The sequence below is a fragment of the Diabrotica virgifera genome, chromosome 3 (assembly GCF_917563875.1).
Source record: "Diabrotica virgifera virgifera chromosome 3, PGI_DIABVI_V3a".
Classification (NCBI taxonomy): domain Eukaryota; kingdom Metazoa; phylum Arthropoda; class Insecta; order Coleoptera; family Chrysomelidae; genus Diabrotica; species Diabrotica virgifera.
In genome coordinates this window covers 119,411,200-119,435,639 of record NC_065445.1, presented here as the reverse complement: position 1 = coordinate 119,435,639, position 24,440 = coordinate 119,411,200, and the positions used below count along the sequence as shown (strand labels likewise).

Sequence of the window (24,440 nt, the reverse complement as noted above, 5' to 3'; positions counted from 1 at the left end):
AAATCAGCCAAGGATGTTCAAGAATTTTTGAAACAAATTGAAATATTTACTATCAAAAATGAACAGTTTTTGTTGATTAATGATGAACAGTTTAATATTGTTGTTCTTTCATGTCTGTCTAATCTTTCATTTATGTGTAACAATTCCACTTTATTTATGGATGGAACATTCGATTATTGCACAAAATTTTATTTTCAAATGTTTACATTACATACATTGATTAATGACACTTATGTTCCGGTTGCATTTTGTTTGTTACCTAATAAGCAAAAATTCACTTACAAATAATTATTTGAATTATTAAAGAAAAAATTTCAAGATTTGGGATGCAATTTAAATCCAACGAAAATAGTGATTGATTACGAATTAGGTATCCACTCCAGCGTGCGAGAAGTTTTTCCGGAAGCAAATGTTGTTGGTTGTCGATTTCATCTTACTCAAGCTTGGTAAGTAATACGTATAGCAATGTAACTGGCAAAGATTGTTAAGAAAAACTTGAGTTATGACGTCATCATATTTTTTTTGCTGTAAAACTAAACATTTCAATATGTTTATTTCAAACTTCACTGTAATTTCTTTTTTCAAATATTTATTTTTTCAATTTTTTTTACAAAAAACAGCATTTGATATAAGTTAAAACAATAATTGTAGGTAAAATATCTTCAAAAAAATTTATTTTTTGACATAAAAAAAGATGTCATAACCTCTGTCAAAAAATTGGCTCCTAAATATTCTCATTATTTTTTAAAGATGTATTTTTTTATAAAATTTGACCTGTTTCAAACTTTTTCTTGAATACAAGTACTTTCTGAAATAAAGAATTTATTCTATAATCTTGTTACAGGTGGCGTAAAGTACAAAATGTGGGGTTGAGTTCTGAGTATAAGAACGAGAACTCAGAAATAGGTAAATGGCTGAAGCATATTTTTGGCCTAATGTATCTTCCTCCGAGCCAAGTTGGAGATTGTTTTGTGGAAGATTTTATGCCTGAAAAACCAGATGATCATCGAGTTGACGCATTTGCAAACTATCTAGTTGAAACGTATATCGAAGAGGACTCCACATTTCCTCCACAAATTTGGGCAAAGAATAGCGCATCTATATATAGAACAACTAATTCTTGTGAGGGATTTTATTCAAAATTTAAAAATTATTGTTTGTCTCCACATCCTAATATTTGTTTGTTTGTTGAAACATTTTTTTTTCTTTTTTGGCTTGGACTATGGTCATTCAGCCAGTCTCAATCAAAAGTAAATGTATTAAAGATATTGCCAATTAGTGAAACTTGGTTATTATAATATTATTACAATTTTTTACTTCTTATTTACCTACTCATTACAGCTAATGTACATACTATGTTAATAAATATAAATATATTATATTACTTAATGTTTATCAAGAACACATAGTGTATACATTTAAGCGCATTCAAACCGATTCTTATATAAAAATAAATTCTGTTAAACAAAATATTTCTAGAAATGTAGATAAAGCTACCTCCAGCAAATATATTTTTCTCGAACAGAAAATTAACCAGTATAACAGGGGTGAAATTTCAAGATACAATTTCAAGATACAATTTCGTTAAATGTGTTAGTTATAAATTCGGTGCTTTTTAATATAATATATTATATAAAAATAAACTGTTAGTTGATATTACGTTTATTATATTTCCCTGCTTACCTAATATTTATTAAGCTATCATCTGACCGCAATTCGGTTGTCTAATTAAGAAATGAAACGCAAAATTCGGACTAGACGTTATCGGCGGCCAGGTAAGCAAAATATTTGGGACGCAATTCGACAAGGCCCAAGAAACGGAACGCAATTCGGACTAGCCGAACAAAACTGTATCGCGCTGGAGTGACATCTTGCGGGTGTTGGACTCGACGATCGCGCCCTCTTTTTTGTCCGACAAAAATAATTAAGTAATTTTATTTTAACGTATAATCTTTTGATTAAAATTAAAAATTATAGTTTTGCAATAGCAAAACCTAACGGCGCTAATCTCCGTTTCAAACATTAAAATCAGTATGGTTGTATATTGCAAGCGGGATTGTCATTCTGTGAATTATCATAAATAAATCCTCCTTTAGTATTTCACAGCAATTAATAGCGATAATCCTCTAAAAGTACCTGCCTAATACTACCTTTCACAGCTGTTGCCGTTGAGAGCGGCAACATTGTCAAGAAAATTCTCATTTAGTTTGTATTGGTCCTATCCTCCGTACACTGACTCTAATGTCTGACATGCGGACTACAGGTTTAGGCGTGGGGCGTGCAAAAACACGTCCAACCTGCACGCTGAAATTTTTCATAAGTGGTAGACTTGCTCAAACGAAGCAGTTAAAACCATCTTTAAGACTTTTGTAATTATTTTTAAAAAGGGACGGTGTACTGGGGACTATAATTTATTATATTGGTTTAAGATCTTTACCACATTGTCGTATAACGTTCAAATATTTTCCGGCCTTGAGTATTATATCAGCAACTGGCTCCAAGAATTTTGGTATTCTTTCCCTTCGGACAGCATATTTCTTTTCCCAATAATCGGCAGAATAATTAACTGGCATATCTTCCCTTTGTACAAGTTCGTTGTCTTCGACTAGAAACTAAATGAACTGTTAGCGAGAATGGACAAGTTATTGAAACTGTAAAACTATCCTGTGCGCATGACGAGTTCAAGATTTAACCATTTTTATACGATACGTTTAATAATTATTATACTATGTACAGTTCGTCTCCTTTACTTACCGTTGCATGTCATTATCTACGTTAGAGATCTAAGTTGACATTGTTGCCCAATTACAAAAAATTCTTGAATTCATTTTAAATCAAATACATCACACAATTTTTGCGGAAGTGGATTATACAGCAAAACAAATTAATATTCAATGTAAATAAATAAAAACTTTAGAAATAGAAAACAATAATTAAGTTATAATCACGTTAAAGTACATAATAAAAACAGTAAATATAATTAAACAAATACTTATAGTAAAGAATATAAACAAATATGAAGTGTCATCACCGCAACTGTCAAATAAATGTTACCAATTTATGCCAAAATATCACCTTCGTTCGATTATAGTTACAGTGTATTCCGAACAAATGTGCTTCATAAAAACGCTTTATAATCCATTTATACAAATTAAATGAAACATATTATTGTGTATTTCTTTAAGTTAACATTAATAGAAATCTTTAAATATTATTTCTACGCGTATATAATAAAATATGACTAGTGGCTGTAATGCCAGTGTACTCGGCAAAGTGTACGATAAAAACACACATATTAACGAAAAAGTACCAAAACCAACAAATCCGACATCAAAGACTAGTGAAATAAAATCCAGAACACGTTTTGGATCCACAAATAAAAAATAGTGGGTACTTGCTATCAATAGGATAGTTGTTAGATGTAAATTTATAGTGTTGTAAACTGTTTATTTGTTAGTATAGGAGTAATATTCTTATCGATTTGCGGTACACATAATTAGTGATAATATTAATAACAATGGATCAATATATTCGGGAGTTTGAAATATACTCATTACCAACTTACACTCTGGACACACCAGAAGAATGTTCACAGATTTTAGAAATAAATAAAAACAATCAAAATTTAAAAATTTTGCATATGAATATTCGCAGTATAAACAAAAATCTAGATGAATTTTTAATAACATTAAATAAAATTAATTCTGATATTGACTGTATAATCTTAAGTGGAACATGGGAAATAATTGATATAAATGTATTTGATGTTCCGGGATATGATGTCGTATATAGTGAGAGCCATTACAATCAAAACGATGGTGTTGTTATATACATAAAAACATCTTTAAAGTACAAATTTGAAATCTTCCTTTTTATAATAATATAAATTTGTTGCAAATTCAGATAAAACTAGAAAATCGTCAATTAATTAAAGTGACTGCTTTGTACAGATCACCCAGTACTAACTTAAATGATTTTAATCACAGTTTGTATGAGTTTCTAGAAAAGACAGAGACTGATTCAGAAGAGTATGCTGTATTTGTGGGAGATATAAACATTGACTTGTTGCAGCCTGATGATAACTACACTGCCGAGTACTTAAATATTTTAAGTGAGTTTGGCTATATCTCAACAATAAATGACCCTACTAGGGTTCAGGCCAGCAGCAAGTCATGTTTAGATCATATTTTTTTGAAAACAGAAGTTAACAATTTGGACTATGTTTTGCCACTAGTCTTGAAATCTTCAGTTACTGATCATTATATAACAATTCTACAATTAGTAACTGGTGGAAGCATACAAAAAAACGCTCGAAAATTCAGAAATATTATTAATACAACAAAGTTAACTTATACATTTCAAAATACTAAATGGGATTCAATATATTCTTTACAGGACCCAGAAGTTGCGACGAATACATTTATGAGAATCTTGAAACATAACCTGGAAGCGTGTAGTGAGAAAAAACAGCTAAGAAGGAAACGTGATAAAATCGCTCCTTGGATAACTAGTCCTGTCGCCAGGGGGGGTACAACGGCCTCGTTAATTCAGATGGACTTACCCAAGTTTTTTTTATGTATTTTGACCCGTAGAACACGAATTTTTTGGGTAACAGTTGATCCGGATGTCGATAAGATTGTTATAGACCAAGAACTTAAGGAATCAAATAACAGCGATTTTTGGCAAAACAAAACAATATTTTGTATTTTTTGGGTCATTTTAAGCAAAAAATATTTCTACAAGTTTTTTAGTAGGATGCACAGTTTTCGAGATAAACGCGGTTGAACTTTCAAAAAATCGAAAAACTGCAATTTTTAAACCCGAATAACTTTTGATTAAAAAATAAAATAGCAATTCTGCTTAGCGCCTTTGAAAGTTCAAGTCAAATTATGTCGGTTTTGATTATTTGCATTGCTAAAAATTTATTGTGTTATTGTTAAACAAAGCTACAAACAACTAGTGCGTGAGTGATGTTTCTATGATTTCTCATTTAAAATCGAACGAGTAGGTAGAATAGGTACTAGTGCAATCAAGACTATTTCTACGTTACATGCGTTAAAACGCATGTAAAAGCACGGGAAACCCTACGTGTTTATAGCTTTGTTAAACAATAAAAAAATAAATTTTTACCAATGGAAATAATCAAAACCGATATAATTTGACTTAAACTTTTAAATGCGGTAAGCAGACTTGCTATTTTATTTTTTAATCAAAAGTTATTCGGGTTCAAAAATTGCAATTTTTCGATTTTTTTAAAGTTCAACCGCGTTTATCTCGAAAACTGTGCATCCTACGAAAAAACTTGTAGAAATATGTTTTACTTAAAATGGCCCAAAAAATACAAAATAGTGTTTTGTTTTGCCAAAAATCGCTGTTATTTGATTCCTCAAGTTCTTGGTCTATAACAATCTTATCGACATCCAGATCAACTGTTACCCAAAAAATTCGTGTTCTACGGGTCAAAATACATAAAAAAAACTTGAGTAAGTCCATCTGAATTAACGAGGCCGTTGTACCCCCCCTGGCGACAGGACTAAACAAGCGCACTGCTAATTTCTGTAAATAAAAAAAATAAAATGTATACTGAACTTCATAACGACCCAAATAACATTATTGTAAAAAACAGATACAAAATATACAGAAATAAATTAACTTCGCTAATACAAAAAGCAAAATTTCGATATTACCAACAGCAAATTGAGAGCAACGAAGGAAACTGTCAAAGTCTATGGAAAGTGGTACAACAAATTACCAAGACGAAAAAACGAGATGAAGGAATTGACAGTATAAAGCAAGCAAACACAAACAAATTATTAAGCGAAAAGTTGGATATTACTAATGAATTCAATAAACATTTTAGTGAAATCGGTAAAAAACTGGCAACTAAAATACATCAAGATCATGAATACATTTCTAACAGACATACTGTCTCAAATTCTTTTGTATTTGCACCGATTACAAGTGATGAAATAAAAAATATAATATTCGGATTAAAAAATGGTAAAGCAGTCGGTATTGACAATATAAAAGCAGAAACAATTAAAAGTATTTCTGATTATATCACTGAACCTTTGACATACATACTGAATAAATGTGTGGACAGTTCTATTTATCCTTCAGCTTTTAAGCATGCTATTGTGACTCCTGTATATAAAAAAGGAAACTCGACTGATATGAATAACTATCGACCTATATCTCTCATTACCCACATTTCAAAAATATTTGAAAATGTAATCAAAACTAGATTAGTATCTTACCTAGGAAAGTACAAAATACTTTCAGAAAAACAATTTGGTTTTAGGGAAAATACATCCACACAAGACGCCATTCTTTCACTAACCTCAAAAATAAATAAATCTCTTAATGAAAGTAAGCCGTGTTTGTGCATATTTATAGATCTATCAAAAGTTTTTGACACAGTTAGTCATCATTTACTTTTGCAAGCTATGGAAGATATTGGTATACGAAATAAATCACTAAAACTGTTTGATAGTTATCTAACTAACAGACAACAAACTGTAAAAATAAGCGATGTAGAGAGTAGTCCACGTATTATTGATTATGGAGTTCCACAAGGTTCAATACTTGGACCTATCCTGTTTAATATATATATATAAATGGTTTATTTTCATTGGAATCTACTGGAAGCATTATCGGCTTTGCAGATGACACCGTAATATTCTATAATGCTACCAATTGGGAAGAACTAAAACATACAGCTGAAATTGACTTTCTAAAAATTAAAAAATGGTTGGACTATAAATTATTAACAGTCAACCTAAGTAAAACCAATTATCTACCATTTAGTTGCTATTCTTCGGGTGCTCCTCAATTTAACCACTTATGTATTACACAGTCAATGTCCATTGCACCTGAAAAGAAAATAAAATATTTAGGGATTATTATAGACCCCCACATGAAATGGGATCTACATATAAAGTATTTAATAAATAAATTAAGAGTAATACTGTACAAATTTAGAAAACTAAAACAACTGGTACCTACCAATCACTTGAAAACTTTATATTTTGCATTGGTTGAAACTCATTTGCGATATGGAATTTTAGTATGGGGTTCAACTTATAAAACACATATCACCTCCCTAGAAATTATGCAAAGAAAATTTCTTAAATTAATCTTGTCCAGAAGTACAGTGTATGCATCTGATAGTCTATATACTGAAATGAAAATTTTGGATGTAAGGAAGTTATACTATCTGTGTTCTGGCATCAGGTATTATTCAAATAAAAGTTTAGATGCACTACCAACACACCAATATAATACTCGTCAAAGAGACCATTTTATTGTTCCTCTTATGAATAAAACTAGTACACAAAAATCGTATACCTACATGGCTCCCAAACTATATAATACTATTCCGGACTATATTAGGTACATTGTTAATTTATATAGTTTTAAACACCAATTGAAAATATTTCTTTTGAATACAGACAGATCAATTATACACAACTACTTTGATATATTATAATGATCCATTGGTAGATTGAATTGTTAGATTTAAATGTTTTTGTTACCTTTTATTATATTATTAGACATTAATATTTTTAACTTAAATTGATTTTTATAAATTTTATATTGTACATATTGTTGAATTTATATTTCCCTCGAATTAAATAATCTATATTATTTTAATTTCAAATTTTTATACATAGTTTTATAGATTATAAATTATACCTATTTATATTATTATGTAACCGAAACAAGTGTGTAGACACTTATCGGTATATGTACTACTTTATTCAAATATTTTATTTATATATGTATACAAAGCTGTAATTTTTTTTTGAATAAAGTTCATTCATTCAAGTGATTCTAAAAAAGAACACACCTGCTGCCTAAATATTTCGTGTTGGTATCATGTGACGTCACGGGCTATGACGCGGGTGACGTGCAACGGTAAGTAAATTAGATGGAGTATATACTGATATAAACTATATCAGTACAGAAAATATGCTATTTGGGCTGCAATATTAAGGATACTTGGTATCATAGAAACGAAATAAAAACTGGTATTGAAAAAGCCGGAAGCTATTTTAACAGTCTTAGGAAGATTCTCTGCAACTTATCTTTAAGTATCAATATACGCATAAGAATTCTTAGATGTTGCGTCATTAGTGTCCTCCTCTACGGAGTAGAAAGCTGGAGTCTTACAGAAGATGCTATAAAAGGATTAGAGGCGTTTGAAATGTGGTGCTACCGACGTATGTTGAGGGTCTCATATATAATACACCACATAACTAACATAACTATTCTCCACAGGCTAAGAAAAGACAAAGAAATTATTAACACCGTAAAGAACAGAAAATTGGCTTATTTCGGCCACATTAGGCTGGCTAATCTTAGTAAATGAACTGGTCTAACGTGATCTATTTCGAGATGCTGTAAATAGAATAACATGGGTCAATGTGGTCGGCAACATCAAATAATGGATTGATAATAGATTTATTATACGTGTAAATAAACAAAAAACCATTGCTGAAACAAGAACCAAAAAAGGTGGTCGTGGGTCGTAAACAGCAGAATTTTGTAGGTATGAAATTATCAGTTTTGATACTGGAAAGTCGTTTAATAAGAAATTTTTAAATTAAAAATATAGGACAAGATAGCAAGAAGTGGAAGGAAAGTATGAAGGTACCTTAGACTCGCGATTTGTAAAAGGTCATTTATATAGCACTGATTTTTTTACCGACCCAATATCTTTTAGTCTATCGTACTAGCTAGATGTATTTACTATAATACTCGTAATTACTATATTTAATAGCAAATAATCTCTACACATACCTCGTTTATTGGATCAGTGATGATTCCTTTGTATATCCACATTCCCAACATTTTCATATATGGATAACATGCAGCTTCCATTAGTTTTAAACACAGGAGTTGAGCTCTTTCATCGCCAATAGAACCACTTACATGATCATGAAGTAAACTTAAAACCTTTCCACCTTTTGCATCCGACTACAATAATAAATGTCAAAAATGTATAAAAACCGTTTTTACATTGAGCATAAAAATATAGAGTTGTTCCAACGGATCTTTTCACAAACGCAATTATTGATTTGCAAACAAGTTCAATCAAAACATTTTAGTGAGACGTACGTTGGCATGTACTGCCAATGTAATATTATTAAAAAAAAAGAATGTGTGCGTACTTTGTACGGACGTAAGAAGTTATTCTTCTATTATATAATTTCAACGAAATAAATATACTTAATAGGTTATTTGTATTTTATTTAAATATTAAACTAACTTTCTTATCTACCACTTTCAAAAATGTTTTATTAAAACAACCAAAAATTAAAAACAAACATGAATCGTCCAGGATTGGTACCCGCGACCGGTGCGACCTTCCAATCACTGACCCAACGCTCTACCAACTACGCCACCGAACTTCTTTAAATGACACGTAAGTTTCGGATATAATTACACAACACGGTGACAAATAGACATATAAAAAAGTTATACCTACATAATATTTTATTATCTTACTACAGAGAAAGACAAATCCAAAAAATATAATAAATAATACATTTACTGAAAACACTAATATATTCTTTTAATGACTTATTTGCGCTGATACAGATACATACATACCTATCTTGAAAGATTAGCAACGAACTATTAATGAATGTGTGCGCATGCGCGCAGATTTATGAAATTTTACTCTCAATCGCATCACGCCTAAAGAAGAATAACTTCAAAAATGGCTATTATCCTGCTGGACGTGTTTTATAAAGTTATTTTATTGAAGTGTTGACTTGTTGGCATGTAATGACTCAACATTAAGTGAATGACAGGGAGAGAAGCGTACTTTCCAAGTGTGCAAAATATTTAATTCCTAGCTGAGCGCTTTCGGCTTATAAAGCCATCTTCAGAGCTATGCTACACTAAAAGATCTCTAATGAATAATTGATCGTGGAATTCAAAAGGATTAACTTTCTTCAATAATTTCAAAATACCACTATGAAGAGAAAGGGATCCCATGTAAGATTGAAAAAAACTTTTTTTACGCAATTTTTTATTGCAAAAAAGTTTTTTTCAATCTTACATGGGATCCGTCTCTTTTCATAGTGGTATTTTGAAATTATTGACGTAAGTTAAACCTTTTGAATTCTAAGATCAATTATTCATTAGAGATCTTTTATTGTAGCATAGCTCTGAAGATGGCTTTATAAGCCGAAAGCGCTCAGCTTGGAATTAAATATTTTACACACGTCAAAAGTACGCTTCTCTCCCTCTCATCCAGTAGTCATAAGTGTGTACAAAACCATTTCACTCTTTACAATTGAACATTAAGTATCTTAAAGATCATACCGACCATAACTTTTTTTTCATAATATAAAAATAGCTAAATATGGAACGGTAATAAATAAATTAAAAAAACAAAAAGTTAAACAGTAATCAAATAAAAATAAACAAAGAAACAAAAAAAAATAAACAAATAAGTTTCCGTTCGACATAATTGTAGCCATGTTCATGTAGTATAATGACAATTTATGCATTAAGGTGATACAGTAGCGATCGACAGGTAGCAACAAACGCGGTCCAAGATTGCGAAAGTTCTGAGAACTTTCAAAAGTGAGGCAACAGTGCGTCAGTAATTCGACACTGCCACTGACGTTTATACTATCAAAAACAAAAATTTTTATAAACATAGGCGCGAAATGTTGCCAAGTCAGTGACGTTCGATTTCTTGTTATAAAAAAATCGATTTTTAGTAGTTCCAATGTGACACAAAATCTAGGCACGGGATAAAAAAGATTATTTGAAGAAAGTGTATTTTTTGTAAAATAAAAATGTATACCATTTTGGTATACTATAAATGTATACCAATGTATTTTTTGTCTTTCTTAATGGCGGTACAGGCTCCTTTTTGCAATATTTTATTTAGTTATAGAGTAATTTCCACATACTAACATATTTCTGAAATTGGGCTCTGTACCGCCATTCTTTATTATATTACGAATAAGTGTGCCAAATATCTCGACAAAATTTTCAAAATTACAGCCGCAATCTTGGAACGCGTTTGTTGCTACCTGTTGATCGCTACTGTTTCCTCTTAAAAAGTGTTACTTGTCACATTAGCTTAGAAATTAATAATTAGGCATTCCAATGAACTGTCAAACATGGCCGGAGGAGGGCAAAATCTAATGTTTACATCGACATTAATTTGTAAAGAAAATCCTGTTTGGTTGTTTTTTATTTGTTAATTGTGTAGGGAAATCTGCGAAATTGTGATAACAAATTAAATATGAAGTGGTTTATCGCCTACAGAACTGAATTATCCCATAGTAGTTACCAGTTTGTGTCAATAACTACTATGGGATAATTCAGTTCTGTAGGCGATAAACTACTTTATATTTATTTGCTATTACAATTTCGATGCACAATTAACAATAAAAAACAAAACCAAACAGGATATTCTTTACAAAAACTGATGTAAACACTATATTATTAAATTTTTGCCCTCCACCGGCCATATTATATCACGTGATTTGGAATGCCTAATTAGCGGAAGCACAGAATAACTAACCACACAGAAGCGAATCTGACTGTCGTTTCCATTGATTTTGTTGGGACCGAAATATTTGACCTTGTGCACCATTTACAGAATAGAACCTTATGTTCTAAGCAATAGACCATTCCAAATGATATATAAATATAACTACTACTACTATCGGTTTACAGCGTTCTCCGACGCCTTCCGACTCCTAACCACCATTCTTCTCTGTTTAACCATAGACCTGGACGGATTTCTCTTTCCTCTAGTTCTTTTTCAATTCCCTCCCTCCAGCTTCTTCTCGGCCTTCCTCTTTTTCTTCTCCCTTGTGGTGTCCATGCCAAAATCTGTTTAGGGATCCTGTCATCTGGCATTCTCTGTGCATGGCCGTACCATACCAGTTGTTTTGTTTTTATGTCATCAATTATTGTATGTGTTACTCCCATCATTTCTCGTATTCTCTCGTTCGGTATCCGATCTCTTCTTGATTTGCCTGCTGCTCTTCTCCAGAAGTCCATTTCTGTTAATAGTAACATTATACATATATAAATATATAGTACATATATATAGTACATATATAAATATAAAATTTAATTAAAAACAACTGTCACTGTCAGTCGCAAAAGTGAGGTTGCACCAGTTACATGACGCATGAGCATGAAAATTATGTTACCGTTTTTTGCCTGAGCTTCGCTTCTGTGTGGTTAGTTATTCTGTGGCGGAAGTAATCAAATAAGAGAGCAACAGTAAGTCGTTCTAACAATAATTATGTTTGCAAATAAAAATTACAATGAAATGTACAAACAAAGTCAACAGACAAAATGATAAACGTCAGAATTATTGATAAATAATTTATTTATTTTCAATGGGCTGCTGCCCAATAGGATTACAAGTTTATAATATAATCCAATATAATGTATAAAAGATAATATCTCTTATCCTTGTTTAACTTATTGTGGTTTTTATGGAAAAGCGGCTTAATTTTGCGATACTAGTTTCTGTCATTAAAAAAGAGACCTATACTTTATTTCACGTTTAGAATAGAACATTGGGTTTATGGAGATCAGTGTTGCCAAAACTCTCACTCACGTGTTGCTACTAGACTGTCGATATATTATGATTCATTCAAATCAGAGCCGTATTCAGCACTGTGTAGATGTAATTAACTTTATTTCACTAATAAACAGATACGTATAGTTGAATACAAAATAATGCATTATAAATACTTGTTTCTTTGACAGATATAGATATGGAATTATTATGGTCTGATAAAAATGTTAAATTTTACTATTGCTTAACATTACAGGCGTATGAAAACTTTAGATAATATGTAACTAAAAGATTAAAAAGCTTTAATTTTATTTTCAGGTAAATAATAACAATAATTACTTACATAAAAATTTTTCCTTGTATACAGGCTGAGTCACCACTAAAGGAACGGAAGATTACAGCGAAAGAGTAAAAAATTTGAATTTTTTTTTAAATTATTAGTTTGTAAGTTGATAAAAGCTACATTTTAAAATTATTTTGAAATAAATAGTGTGTCCCAATAAATTAAGACGTATCAAAGTTATATTTTTTCTTCTTAGTCTTCTTCTTCTTTCACTTTATAAGCAATCCAGGCTTGTTCATTGGCGGATTGATAAATCTATGGAAGGTTGTCACTTTATTATTTGCACGATAGGCCGATAATTCTACCGATTTGTGATTTTTATTTACTGATTATCATACCCCGCGCACTCTAGTAAAAAAAATGCAATCGCATTTAGTTTACTTCCAGTCGTATGTTTACGTACGAAGCGCTATAGGAAAGCCTATAGGGAAAATACAAATACAACCCTGAATCTTGCTTGTCTTCGTCGTGGCATCACCGCGCTTCTATCGTTCATTAGCAATACGTGGCCCTATCTCCGCAATGTTCTATTCTTAACTTGATGTGCAAAGATCCGTTGGAATAACTTTATGATATAAAAATAATATGAAACTAATAAGCATTCAGCGGTGTGATGGATGACCGAAGATATCGTTAACGTAAAGTTATCCTGTAGTTATGTTATAATCCTCGAATTGGTGTGATGTATCATACTTAACTTAACTACTTGCGTTATTTCTTGACAGTTCTTGAGTTATCTGATGTATCAACTATCACTTTATAACGCGACGTTAAAGGTGCAGTTATGAGATAACTTTGTAGTTATGTAAGGATATGTAAGGTTAGGTTCATCTTTTGACTTGTTTTTAGACAGAAATCAAGTGAATTTAGAAGCTAATAATTTAATAAATAAGAATAGAAGGGTAATACAATTTTAAAAATGATACAAAAATCAAATCGAGAGATACAAGTTGAAATTTTATTTTAAGTATCTACTTAGCTTTCTATCCAGAGTTGCCAGATGATATTTTATAAATCCCCCACTTAGAAACTGAAATTCCCTCAAATTGAAGCTCAAATACCCCACATTTAAATTTTTGCCGCATTTTAATAAATTAGTAGTCAAATGAAGACACCAAAATTATACTACTTATCAACGAGGGCCCTGGAAATAATTAATAGTTCCTATGGTCTTCATTTTATGGGAGTATAATCAAAGGTATAATATACGCAGTTCTATGTATATTCGCAAATTTAATTTACCATGACCCCTTAAAATACTCCATAATTTTCCGCCCCCAAAAAATCCCACTACAATTTCTGCTTACAAAAATTTCCACGCTTTCAAATTACCCCAAAATTGTGGAAAGATACACCAATCTGGCAACCCTGTTTCTATCTACTGTTTGAAACAACACCGAACCCGAACAGCTGTTTGCTGTTCGGTCATCGACGGTGGCCGACGATGGGGATTTACTTTCACGGTCATCTACTATGTTCCGAACTATCTCTCGCGCTCACTCCAACTTGTACTATTTCTACATAAGGTTCTCTTTGTTACTTCAACCTTTTTTCCTCAAACCTTATTTCTAAAATAACGTTGATCAAATAACTATCTCATAACTCTGACCGATACATCACACCGAATTTTACCTAAATAGTTATGGGCATCGTTATTCCTGAGAGTTATCTTAACTTTAACTCAAACGTTAAAGAATAACTTCGGTCATCCATCACACGACTGATTGAGTCATAAAGTTAATAGTTCTGATATTTACCTTACTTATTGATGATGCTAAGTTTGCAGCAATTCCTAAGCTCTGCATATTCCTCTGGACGTAAAACCATAGTTTCTGTATAGTTAGATTCTTCGATCGAAATTCACTTTCCAATTGGATTGTAAATAACTGAAATCAAGAAAAGATAATATATTTTCCTGGTAATCAGGAAAATGATGGTCAGGTGGTATAGGAAAAAAATCGCTTACCATATGCTCTTTAATAATATTCTGCATGGCTTCAGCCAAGGCATTGTTAACTTGTCCGAATTCAAACCTCATCTTTTCTTCTGTAAACCTCTGTATTATAGAATAATGGCTGGCCAGTGGTAATATCTGTTTAATAAGTTCTCTTAAAGATAGCGGCACATTATCATTAATCCTAAAAGTTCTTGGACCATAAACATCTCTCAATTCTTCAGGTTCTATGTAGCATCCCGGTAAACCTAAAATTTATGAACATACTAAAACGAAAAGATACAATGCACTAATTTGATACAACGATTTATCAAAGTACATATCATGTTAATCGTCAATCAATTGTGCATATTAATTATCAATTCAATAACAGCTTGTGTATGATTAGGTATAAAATTAATTTCTGTATTGTTTCTTGTAGGATGCTGTGCCACTCTTATACTAACGCCACAGAATAATAACCATATAGAAGCGAATCTGACTGTCGTTTCCATTGATTTTGTTGGTACCGAAATATTTGACCTTGTGCACCAGTTACAGAATAGAACTTGATGTTCTAAGGAATAGACAATTCCAAATTAGGTAATATTTTTGACAAGTAGTTATTAATTAAATATGAAATATAAAATTTAACTATAAAATATACATAAAATATAAAATAAAACATATATAAATATAAAATTTAACAACAACTGTCACGTCAGTCGCAAAAGTGAGGTTGCACCAGTTACGTGACGCATGCGCATGAAAATTATGTTACCGTTTTCGGCAGGAGTTTCGCTTCTGTATAGTTATTTATTCTGTGCTAACGCAATATTTAACTGTGTGATTGATGTTAGGACAGGAATCTTAGATCGTAATTTTCGTTTTAGCTCCTAGTATAATTGCTAAATTGGGCTTAGGTATGGAGTGTTTGCTGGCCACTCCATAACCTAAAAAATCGACTTTTCCAATTAAGCCGTTTTGCAACACTCTACAGGGTGATTGATAAGTGGGGTAAAGCTCCGTAGATCGGTTATAATAATACACTCTGGGCCAAAATTAACAGACCACCTTAAAAATGGGTCATTTTTTATGTCTTATATCTCCTAAACCTTTTGTCCAATTTAAGTGATTTTTTTCCACGGTATAGCCTTATTCCTTGACAATATCGTTATAATAATATTGTTGCTAAACAGGTAAATTTTCATTGTATACCGGGTGTACGAATCAAACTGTGTTTTTTCCTTAAAGTTTGCATCGCCCTGTGGAATATTCTAGCATTTGTAGGATACTGAAATTAAAACCCAACTATAGCCTGACATTTTGTTTTGTGATTGATTCACTTATGTTGGATAATAAAAAAGTTAGGTGCTTTAACAACTAGACATGTTTTTTATCTATACAGGGTGTTTTTTTTTCTAAAATTTTGGCAAAGTTTAAGGGGTAATTCTGCATGAAAAAATAATGACAGTTTGCTTTATTAACTTATGTCCGCAAATGCTTCGTTTCCGAGATAGGGGATGTTGAAATTTTTCTGACAAACTGACGATTTATTTATTGTTTTAAAACCGGTTGAGATATGCAAATGCAATTTGGTGGGTTTAAAGACGTAGTTAAATTACATTTTTTGGCATACAATTAAGCATTTAATATTCACCATTGGCGCGCAAATTGATAGAATTGTACCAACTCTGGCAACGCTGCCAGTGGGACGGCTTACAATTTTCGCCACCATGAGAAGCTCGTCGAGATGTCCTATCCCCTCCATGTCAACCCTCTTAGCGGATATGTTATATAAAATTCTCAATTGTATGTCAAAACATGCGCAATACCTACCACTTAAAACCTAACAAATTTTATTTGCATATCTCAACCGGTTTTAGAGCAATAAATAAATCGTCAGTTTGTAAGAAAAAATTCAACAACGTGGAATGAAGTAACTTATGTTGTATATAGGTATATGAATTTATTAAAATTCTTAAAATTTATCCACGAGGGAGTGGAAAATGTACAAAACGTTTTCGATCAAACTGACCATCATCAGTGTAAACCTGGAAATAAGTTAATAATTAAATTAAAAAGCAAAAGGGTGAAATTTTGACAGTTGAAAAAATAGAAAATGTGGATACTTACGTCCAGTGTACAAGTAATTGTAACTAGTCACTTCAATAGGTGTAAAAACCTCTAAATTACATTATTGTTACATTATATTGTAGCGGAAGAGAAATCTTGGCCGATCCCCGTATAACAGTAAACACCTCGAGAATGACGTAATCGGATGTGCTAGGCCTCGCCGGAGAATTCTGGAAGGTACGTCACGTAGGCGGAACAAGCCGATAGCTCGAGATGGGAGTCGATTGTTCCAGAATAACAACTGGGTATAAATACGGGCATATTTTGTAAATAAGTTTTAGTGTATAAGATAAATTCGTCTGTAACTTATATAAATAAAGTCGTATATAAATTACGAACCGCTAGTTTTATTGTAATTAGAAGTAATTACACTAATCACGCTACAGTTGGTGTCGGTGTTCGGTAAACTTAGTGCGATATAAATAAGTGAATTACAGAGAGACTTTAAAAGACTTTTGAACTTTATTCGTCGGGAATAACCGGAGTGCGTTGATTGTTCGGTATTCGGAAAGACTTAAAAGACATTGTGAAAAGTACGTGTGTGCCGACTAAAGATGTTGCTAGAAGAACTCTCGCTAAAACAGCTCCGTGAACAATTAGAAGAGTACGAGCAAGATGCCAGTGGGTCCAAGAAAGTCCTGAAAGCACGACTCGACGAGGTCCTCAAGAAGAATGGAGAGGACCCAAAGACGTTCCACTTCCAGACAGCAGAACAAGCGATCTTATCGAAATTTGAAAGTGTTTCTCAAGTAATTAAAGAAGTTAGTAGACAGAACAACGAGAAACTTGAAGAAGTTAGTAGAAAAAGCGACGAGAAATTCGAAAACGTTGCTAAAAGATTCGACGAGACTTCTCAAAAGATTGAAGAAACTTTTAAAGAGGTCTGTAGGCAAAACAACGAAAAACTTGAAGAAGTTTGTAAACAGAACAATGAGAAATTTGAAGAAGTTTCTAGAACATTCGATAAGATACAGAAAAGTGTAGACGACAATAAAGAAATGTTAGAAGAGAAGATCAAACAACTAGAGACTATGGTAACCAATACGAAAGTTCTACCTTCAGTTAATGCAGTAGTTTTGGCCGTAGAAGAGAAGATCAAAGAATTAGAGAGCATGATAACCGATACAAAAGTGCAACCGTCAGTTAATGCAGTAGCTTTAGATCCTGTAGTGAAAGATGAACTACCGAGAGACGAAACGTCGCATAATATGAGATTCAAATTACCACCATTCGATGGAAAGTCCTCTTGGTCCATATATCTTAGACAATTTGAAGCTATTGCGACCGCCAATCATTGGACCGAACAGGAAAAGGCTGTTTCCTTGACTGCTGCTTTGCGAGGTGATGCTGCAGATATATTAAGATCAATTCCTAAGGGTCAAGAAAATTGTTACCAGACCTTGTTCACTCGTCTAGAAAAACGCTATGGAGATGCCCATCTACAACAAGTATACAAAGCACAACTGCGAAGTAGAAGTCAACGAGCAAGTGAAAATCTGCAAGAATTTGAAGCAGATGTGGCTCGTGTGGTGCGGTTGGCTTATCCAGAGGTGCCAGACAGCGTTTTAGAAGAAATTGCAGTAGATACCTTCGTCAATGGGCTGAAAGATAATGAACTACAGAAAGCTTTACGACTAGCAAGGCCGAAAGTTTTAGATGAAGCACTTGCTATTGCATTGGAACATGAAACGGCTAGTCAAACTTCACGAGGCCATAGAGTAAGAACCATTGAAGAAAGTGACGAACACAACGATGAACGTCTGGAGGAAATGATACGGAGAGTATTAAGTAATCAGATGCCAAAGAGACGCGAGCCTAGATGTTGGAATTGTGGAGACGTAGGCCACATTCGTCGTAATTGTAAGAAGATCGTACAGCCGTCGGAAAACTAGAGCGGGTCGACACCAAGGGGCAACTGCCGACCTCGAGAACTAGAGCCCCCTTAGTAACTGTCAACCTCACGTCCTCCGGTGGAATCCACAACTTATACATCGAAGGTCGTATCAGTAATAGATGTAGATCATTTTTGGTGGATACAGGTGCAACGAGAACTATCGCACGTCCAGATGTAGTACGAGACCATAATAAATTATCACCTGCAACAGTAAAGCTTAGAACAGCGACTGGTCAGCTAATTAATACATATGGCGAGGCTAATATGTCAGTATCCATTGGCCAGACCACAGTTGAACATCAAGTATTAATTGCCGAGATCTCCGACGAATTCATATTGGGGATGGACGTACTAAGGAAAGTGGGGGCAATATTGGATGTTCAAAATGGAGTTCTCAAGATCAATGGTGAAGAGTTGCCCTTTCACGACGACAAAGAAGATGTCATCCGCTTACTTACTACATGCGACGTAACCATACCCGGTAATAGTGAGAAAATTCTGATGACCATGCTTGATGGACACTGCCGAGAGGGAAGTTTAAGGATGGTCGAAGATGTGGATAATGTCGAGTTCCTAACGGCGAAAACTTTGGTAAAAGTTCGAGATGTGATCCCTGTAAGAGTTATGAATTTAAGGGAAACTGCTATCAAGTTAAGTAGAGGAGCTTTGATCGGGCAGTGTGTTCCCGTGGCTTCAATTTGCTCTGTGAATACCAATGAGAAATCATCGAAGGCGAAGTATCCAAAGGAGCTTGTTGAGATGATCATTGAAAGATGCCAAGATCTTGATCATGAACGAACGGAAAAAGTGACGTCTATGCTGATAGAGTATCAAGATGTTTTTGCTATTGACACGAAGGATAAGGGAAAAACAAGCATAGTGACGCATAAAATAAATACCGGAGACGCTCAGCCAATCAGACAACGGCCTAGACGACTTCCATTCGCGAAAAGAGATGAAGCCGAAGAGATTATCAAGGATATGGACAAACAAGGGGTAATTGAACCATCGAACAGTCCATGGACATCACCAGTAGTTCTGGTAAAGAAGAAAGATGGTTCAACGCGTTTTTGTATCGACTACCGCCAGCTCAATGCGGTAACAAAAAAAGATAGTTATCCTTTGCCCAGAATAGACGATACATTGGATACTCTCTCCGGTTCTCGTTGGTTTTCCACACTCGATTTAAAAAGTGGATATTGGCAAGTAGACATGGAGCCAGCCGATCGGGAGAAAACCGCATTTTCGATAGGATCAGGGCTTTGGCAGTTTACGGCTATGCCGTTTGGTTTATGTAATGCCCCTGCCACATTTGAAAGATTAATGGAGGCAGTTTTAAGAGGTCTAACATGGAAAACATGCCTGGTTTACTTGGATGATGTAATTGTGGTTGGAAGGTCCTTTGATGAACATGCCAAGAATCTAATAGAAGTCTTTCAACGATTGAGGGCAGCGAACTTGAAGTTAAGTCCGAAGAAATGTCACATGTTTCGACGAGAAGTTAAGTATTTGGGACATATTGTATCGAGTAATGGTGTAACAGCTGATCCTGAAAAGATTGAAGCAATTAAAGATTGGCCAGTACCAAAAGATAAACATGAAATTAGAAGTTTCCTTGGCCTATGTACATATTACCGACGATTTGTCAAAGGATTTGCCAATATCTCCAAGCCCCTAACAAAGTTGACGGAGGAGGGCAAAGAATATACATGGAGTGAGGAGTGTCAAAAAGCTTTCGAACAACTACAAAGGGCTCTGGTCAGTGCACCGATATTAAGCTACCCGGGACAGGCAGGAAAATTTGTTTTGGATACCGATGCTAGCAACAGTGCCATAGGAGCTGTTCTCTCACAAATCCAGGATGGACAGGAAAAAGTCATCGCTTATTTCAGCAAAGTCCTGTCGAAACCAGAAAGAAACTATTGCGTTACCAGAAGAGAACTGCTGGGTGTAGTGAAGGCTTGCGAACATTTCCATAAATACTTGTACGGCAGAAAGTTCCTTCTTCGAACAGATCACGCTGCTCTAAAATGGCTCATACAATTCCGTAATCCAGAGGGCCAGATGGCAAGATGGTTAGAACGACTGCAAGAATATGATTATGAGATAGAACACAGGGCCGGAAGAGTTCATTCAAATGCTGATGCCCTTTCGAGACGACCATGCAGTGCAAATTGTAATCACTGTGCCAAATTAGAGGAACGATTTTGCCCCGTGAGACGAACCACCGTAGTTAATGAGCAATGGCAGCCCCAACAGTTACAAAACGCCCAAGAAGATGATCCATGTATAAAAAGAGTATTGGATTGGATGCGGCAAGGTGAAAGACCTAGTTGGCAGAACATTAGTGCATGTAGTCCAGAAGTCAAGGCCTACTGGAGCCAATGGAATTGTCTGGTACTAAAAGATGATCTTCTGTACAGAACCTTTGAGAACGATGATGGTACAGAATCTAAGCTTCAGTTAATTGTACCTAAAAGTAAAGTGTCAGAAGTATTGCGTCAGTTGCATGACGGTACATCAGGTGGACACTTTGGTATTACGAAGACTCTGCAAAAGGTTCGAGAACGGTTCTATTGGGTGAACTGTAAAGATGATGTAAGAAGATGGTGCCGAAAATGTGAACTGTGTGCATCCGGTAATGGTCCGGTTGGTAAAAAGAGAGCACCCATGAGACAGTACAATGTTGGAAGTCCTATGGAAAGAGTAGCTATCGACATTGCAGGTCCATTTCCAGAAACCGATGCTGGAAATAAATACATCCTGGTAGCCATGGATTATTTTACAAAATGGACTGAGGCCTATGCATTACCAAATCAAGAAGCTGCTACCGTTGCAGAGGTACTTGTTAAAGAATTCTTTAGCCGATTTGGTGTTCCCTTGGAGATCCACTCCGACCAAGGGCGAAACTTTGAGTCAGCTCTTTTCCAAAACGTTTGTAAATTGATTGGTGCCAATAAGACCAGAACAACACCCCTGCATCCTCAATCAGATGGGATGGTCGAGAGGATGAACCGAACGATGGGTAAACACTTGTCCAAAGTTGTATCTGAACATCAGCGAGATTGGGACCAACACATTCATTTATTCCTGATGGCCTACCGCTCGGCCGTAAATGAAACTACAGGTCAAACACCAACCTGCCTGATGTTGGGTCGTGAAGTTCGGTTACCCTGCGACCTAGAGTTTGGCTGCGGACCTTCCGAGGAACATGTTGCAGGCGAAGACTACGTTGACCGCCTGAAATTACGAATGAACAACATTCATGAACTTGCCCGACAACACATCCAGATAGCCAGTGACAGAATGAAAGATCAATATGATTCTCGATGCAAGAATGAAAGCTTCGAAGTAGGTGATCTTGTCTGGCTTTATAATCCGCAACGTCGTCGAGGCTTATGTCCTAAACTGCAAAGACAATGGGAAGGTCCATATGAAGTTAAGAAGAAAATAAATGACGTAATATATAGAATTAAGAAGTTGCCAAACAGTAAACCAAAAGTTATTCACATAAATCGTCTTGCACCATATGCTGGCTCAAATGAAACAGAAGAAGCACGAGTCCTCCAACAGGAGATGAAAGATGTCGCACAGCCAAGTTTTAATCAATTTATGTCAAATTACGCAGCGAGAAAGAGTGCTAGATTCGGCGTGACCACAGAAGTTCAGCAAGATCTGTTTGGTGTTCCAGAAAACGTCTCTCTGGCCCACTGTGTTGCCCAAGACCTCGAGATGACTAAAGGAATATCGTCCGTATTCAATAGAAAGTTCGGCCGCCTGGACGAGTTAAGAAATCAGCAGCCTAAAATTGGAAGAGTACTGCGATTGGAAAATGGTCCTCGATCTTTGCTGTATATGGTGACCAGAAAGTCTTATACGGACACGCCAAGCTACGAGAACATATGGCGTGCTCTAACTAATTTGAAGAAAATCGTGTGTAATTATGACATCAAAAATTTGGCTTTACCAAAAATAGGCCATGCAGTAGAAAATCTGGATTGGAAGATTGTGAGAAGCATGCTTGAAGTGGTCTTCAGAGGAACTGGTGTACAAATCACTGTGTGTTGCATGAACCCGAAGATGTCGTACCCTTCAAAGACAGTAGACTGTTATTTCTTCTTGAAGGGTGTATGCAGAGCTGGAGAGTCGTGTAGATTCCGCCATCCTGGGCCTTCATTTAGAGTTGCTGATCGAGACGCTCAGATCTTAAGAGGGGAGCAGTGTAGCGGAAGAGAAATCTTGGCCGATCCCCGTATAACAGTAAACACCTCGAGAATGACGTAATCGGATGTGCTAGGCCTCGCCGGAGAATTCTGGAAGGTACGTCACGTAGGCGGAACAAGCCGATAGCTCGAGATGGGAGTCGATTGTTCCAGAATAACAACTGGGTATAAATACGGGCATATTTTGTAAATAAGTTTTAGTGTATAAGATAAATTCGTCTGTAACTTATATAAATAAAGTCGTATATAAATTACGAACCGCTAGTTTTATTGTAATTAGAAGTAATTACACTAATCACGCTACAATATATTAAAAAGTAGTCGGCATTAAGTCGATGTCTTAAGATTTTAAAGTTCACATGTGGCTGTACTTTATCGAAGATATACAGCCAATTACAGCGTTTACCCTTTTTAAAGTTTTAAAAAATTTAACATCCCGTATCTCGGAAACGAAGCATTTGCGAACATAAGTTTATAAAGCAAACTCTCATTATTTTTTCATGCAGAATTACCCCTTAAACTTTGCCAATTTTTTTTAAAAACACCCTGTATTGATAAAAAACATGCCTAGTTGTTAAAGCACCTAACTTTTTTATTATCCAACATAAGAGAATCAATCAAAAAACAAAATGTTAAGAAAGCATGAGGCTATAGTTAGGTTTTAATTTCAGTATCCTACAAATGCTAGAATATTCCACAGGGTGATGCAAACTTTCAGAAAAAAACACAGTTTGATTCGTACACCCGGTATACAATGAAAATTTACCTGTTTAGCAACAATATTATTATAAAGATATTGTCAAGGAATAAGGCTATAACATATTTAAAAAAATCACTTAAATCGGACAACAGGTTTAGGAGATATAAGACATCAAAAATGACCCATTTTTAAGGTGGCCAGTTAATTTTGGCCCAGAGTGTAGATAGCGATAAAAGTTAATAACAAACATTGTAGCCAACTTTGAGCTTCACACTACAAAATTAGTTAGAATGTTACAGGGTGTTCGATGCATAGTGGCAGACCAAACTTATGTTTTTTTTTAATGGAACACCCTCTATTTTATTTTATATTCGAAATCCTGTTAACTTCTTCATCACAAAAATATAAAGGTTTGGTATGTTATACAGGGTATTTACAAAGTTATAACCAATTTTATATGAAAATCGTATAAAGTTCAACTCCCTGTATAAATAAAAATAAGCACAACGGCCACGGTTTATTGATATCATATTTTTTTATTTATTGTCAAATTTTTTAAAAATGATTGATATTCCTAATTTTCTTTATATCTAATACAGTGAGTTAAAACGCAAGTACATTATTTTCTCAGTAATTTTAA

The 24,440-nt window shown here is 34.2% G+C and overlaps 1 protein-coding gene across 4 annotated transcripts in view; it reads right to left on the bottom strand.

Annotated features, from left to right (window-relative positions):
- Nucleotides 1–24,440, bottom strand: part of LOC126881274 (gamma-tubulin complex component 2-like) — a 109,704-nt gene that overhangs the window by 79,601 nt on the left and 5,663 nt on the right. For all 4 annotated transcript variants that reach the window (XM_050645456.1, XM_050645458.1, XM_050645459.1 and 1 more), the window contains exons 5-8: nucleotides 14,881–15,116; nucleotides 14,672–14,800; nucleotides 8,803–8,979; nucleotides 2,438–2,612 (exon numbers count right to left, since the gene is read on the bottom strand). In XM_050645456.1, the coding sequence (XP_050501413.1) occupies nucleotides 2,438–2,612; nucleotides 8,803–8,979; nucleotides 14,672–14,800; nucleotides 14,881–15,116 (717 nt within the window). The remainder of the gene's footprint in view (nucleotides 1–2,437; nucleotides 2,613–8,802; nucleotides 8,980–14,671; nucleotides 14,801–14,880; nucleotides 15,117–24,440) is intronic.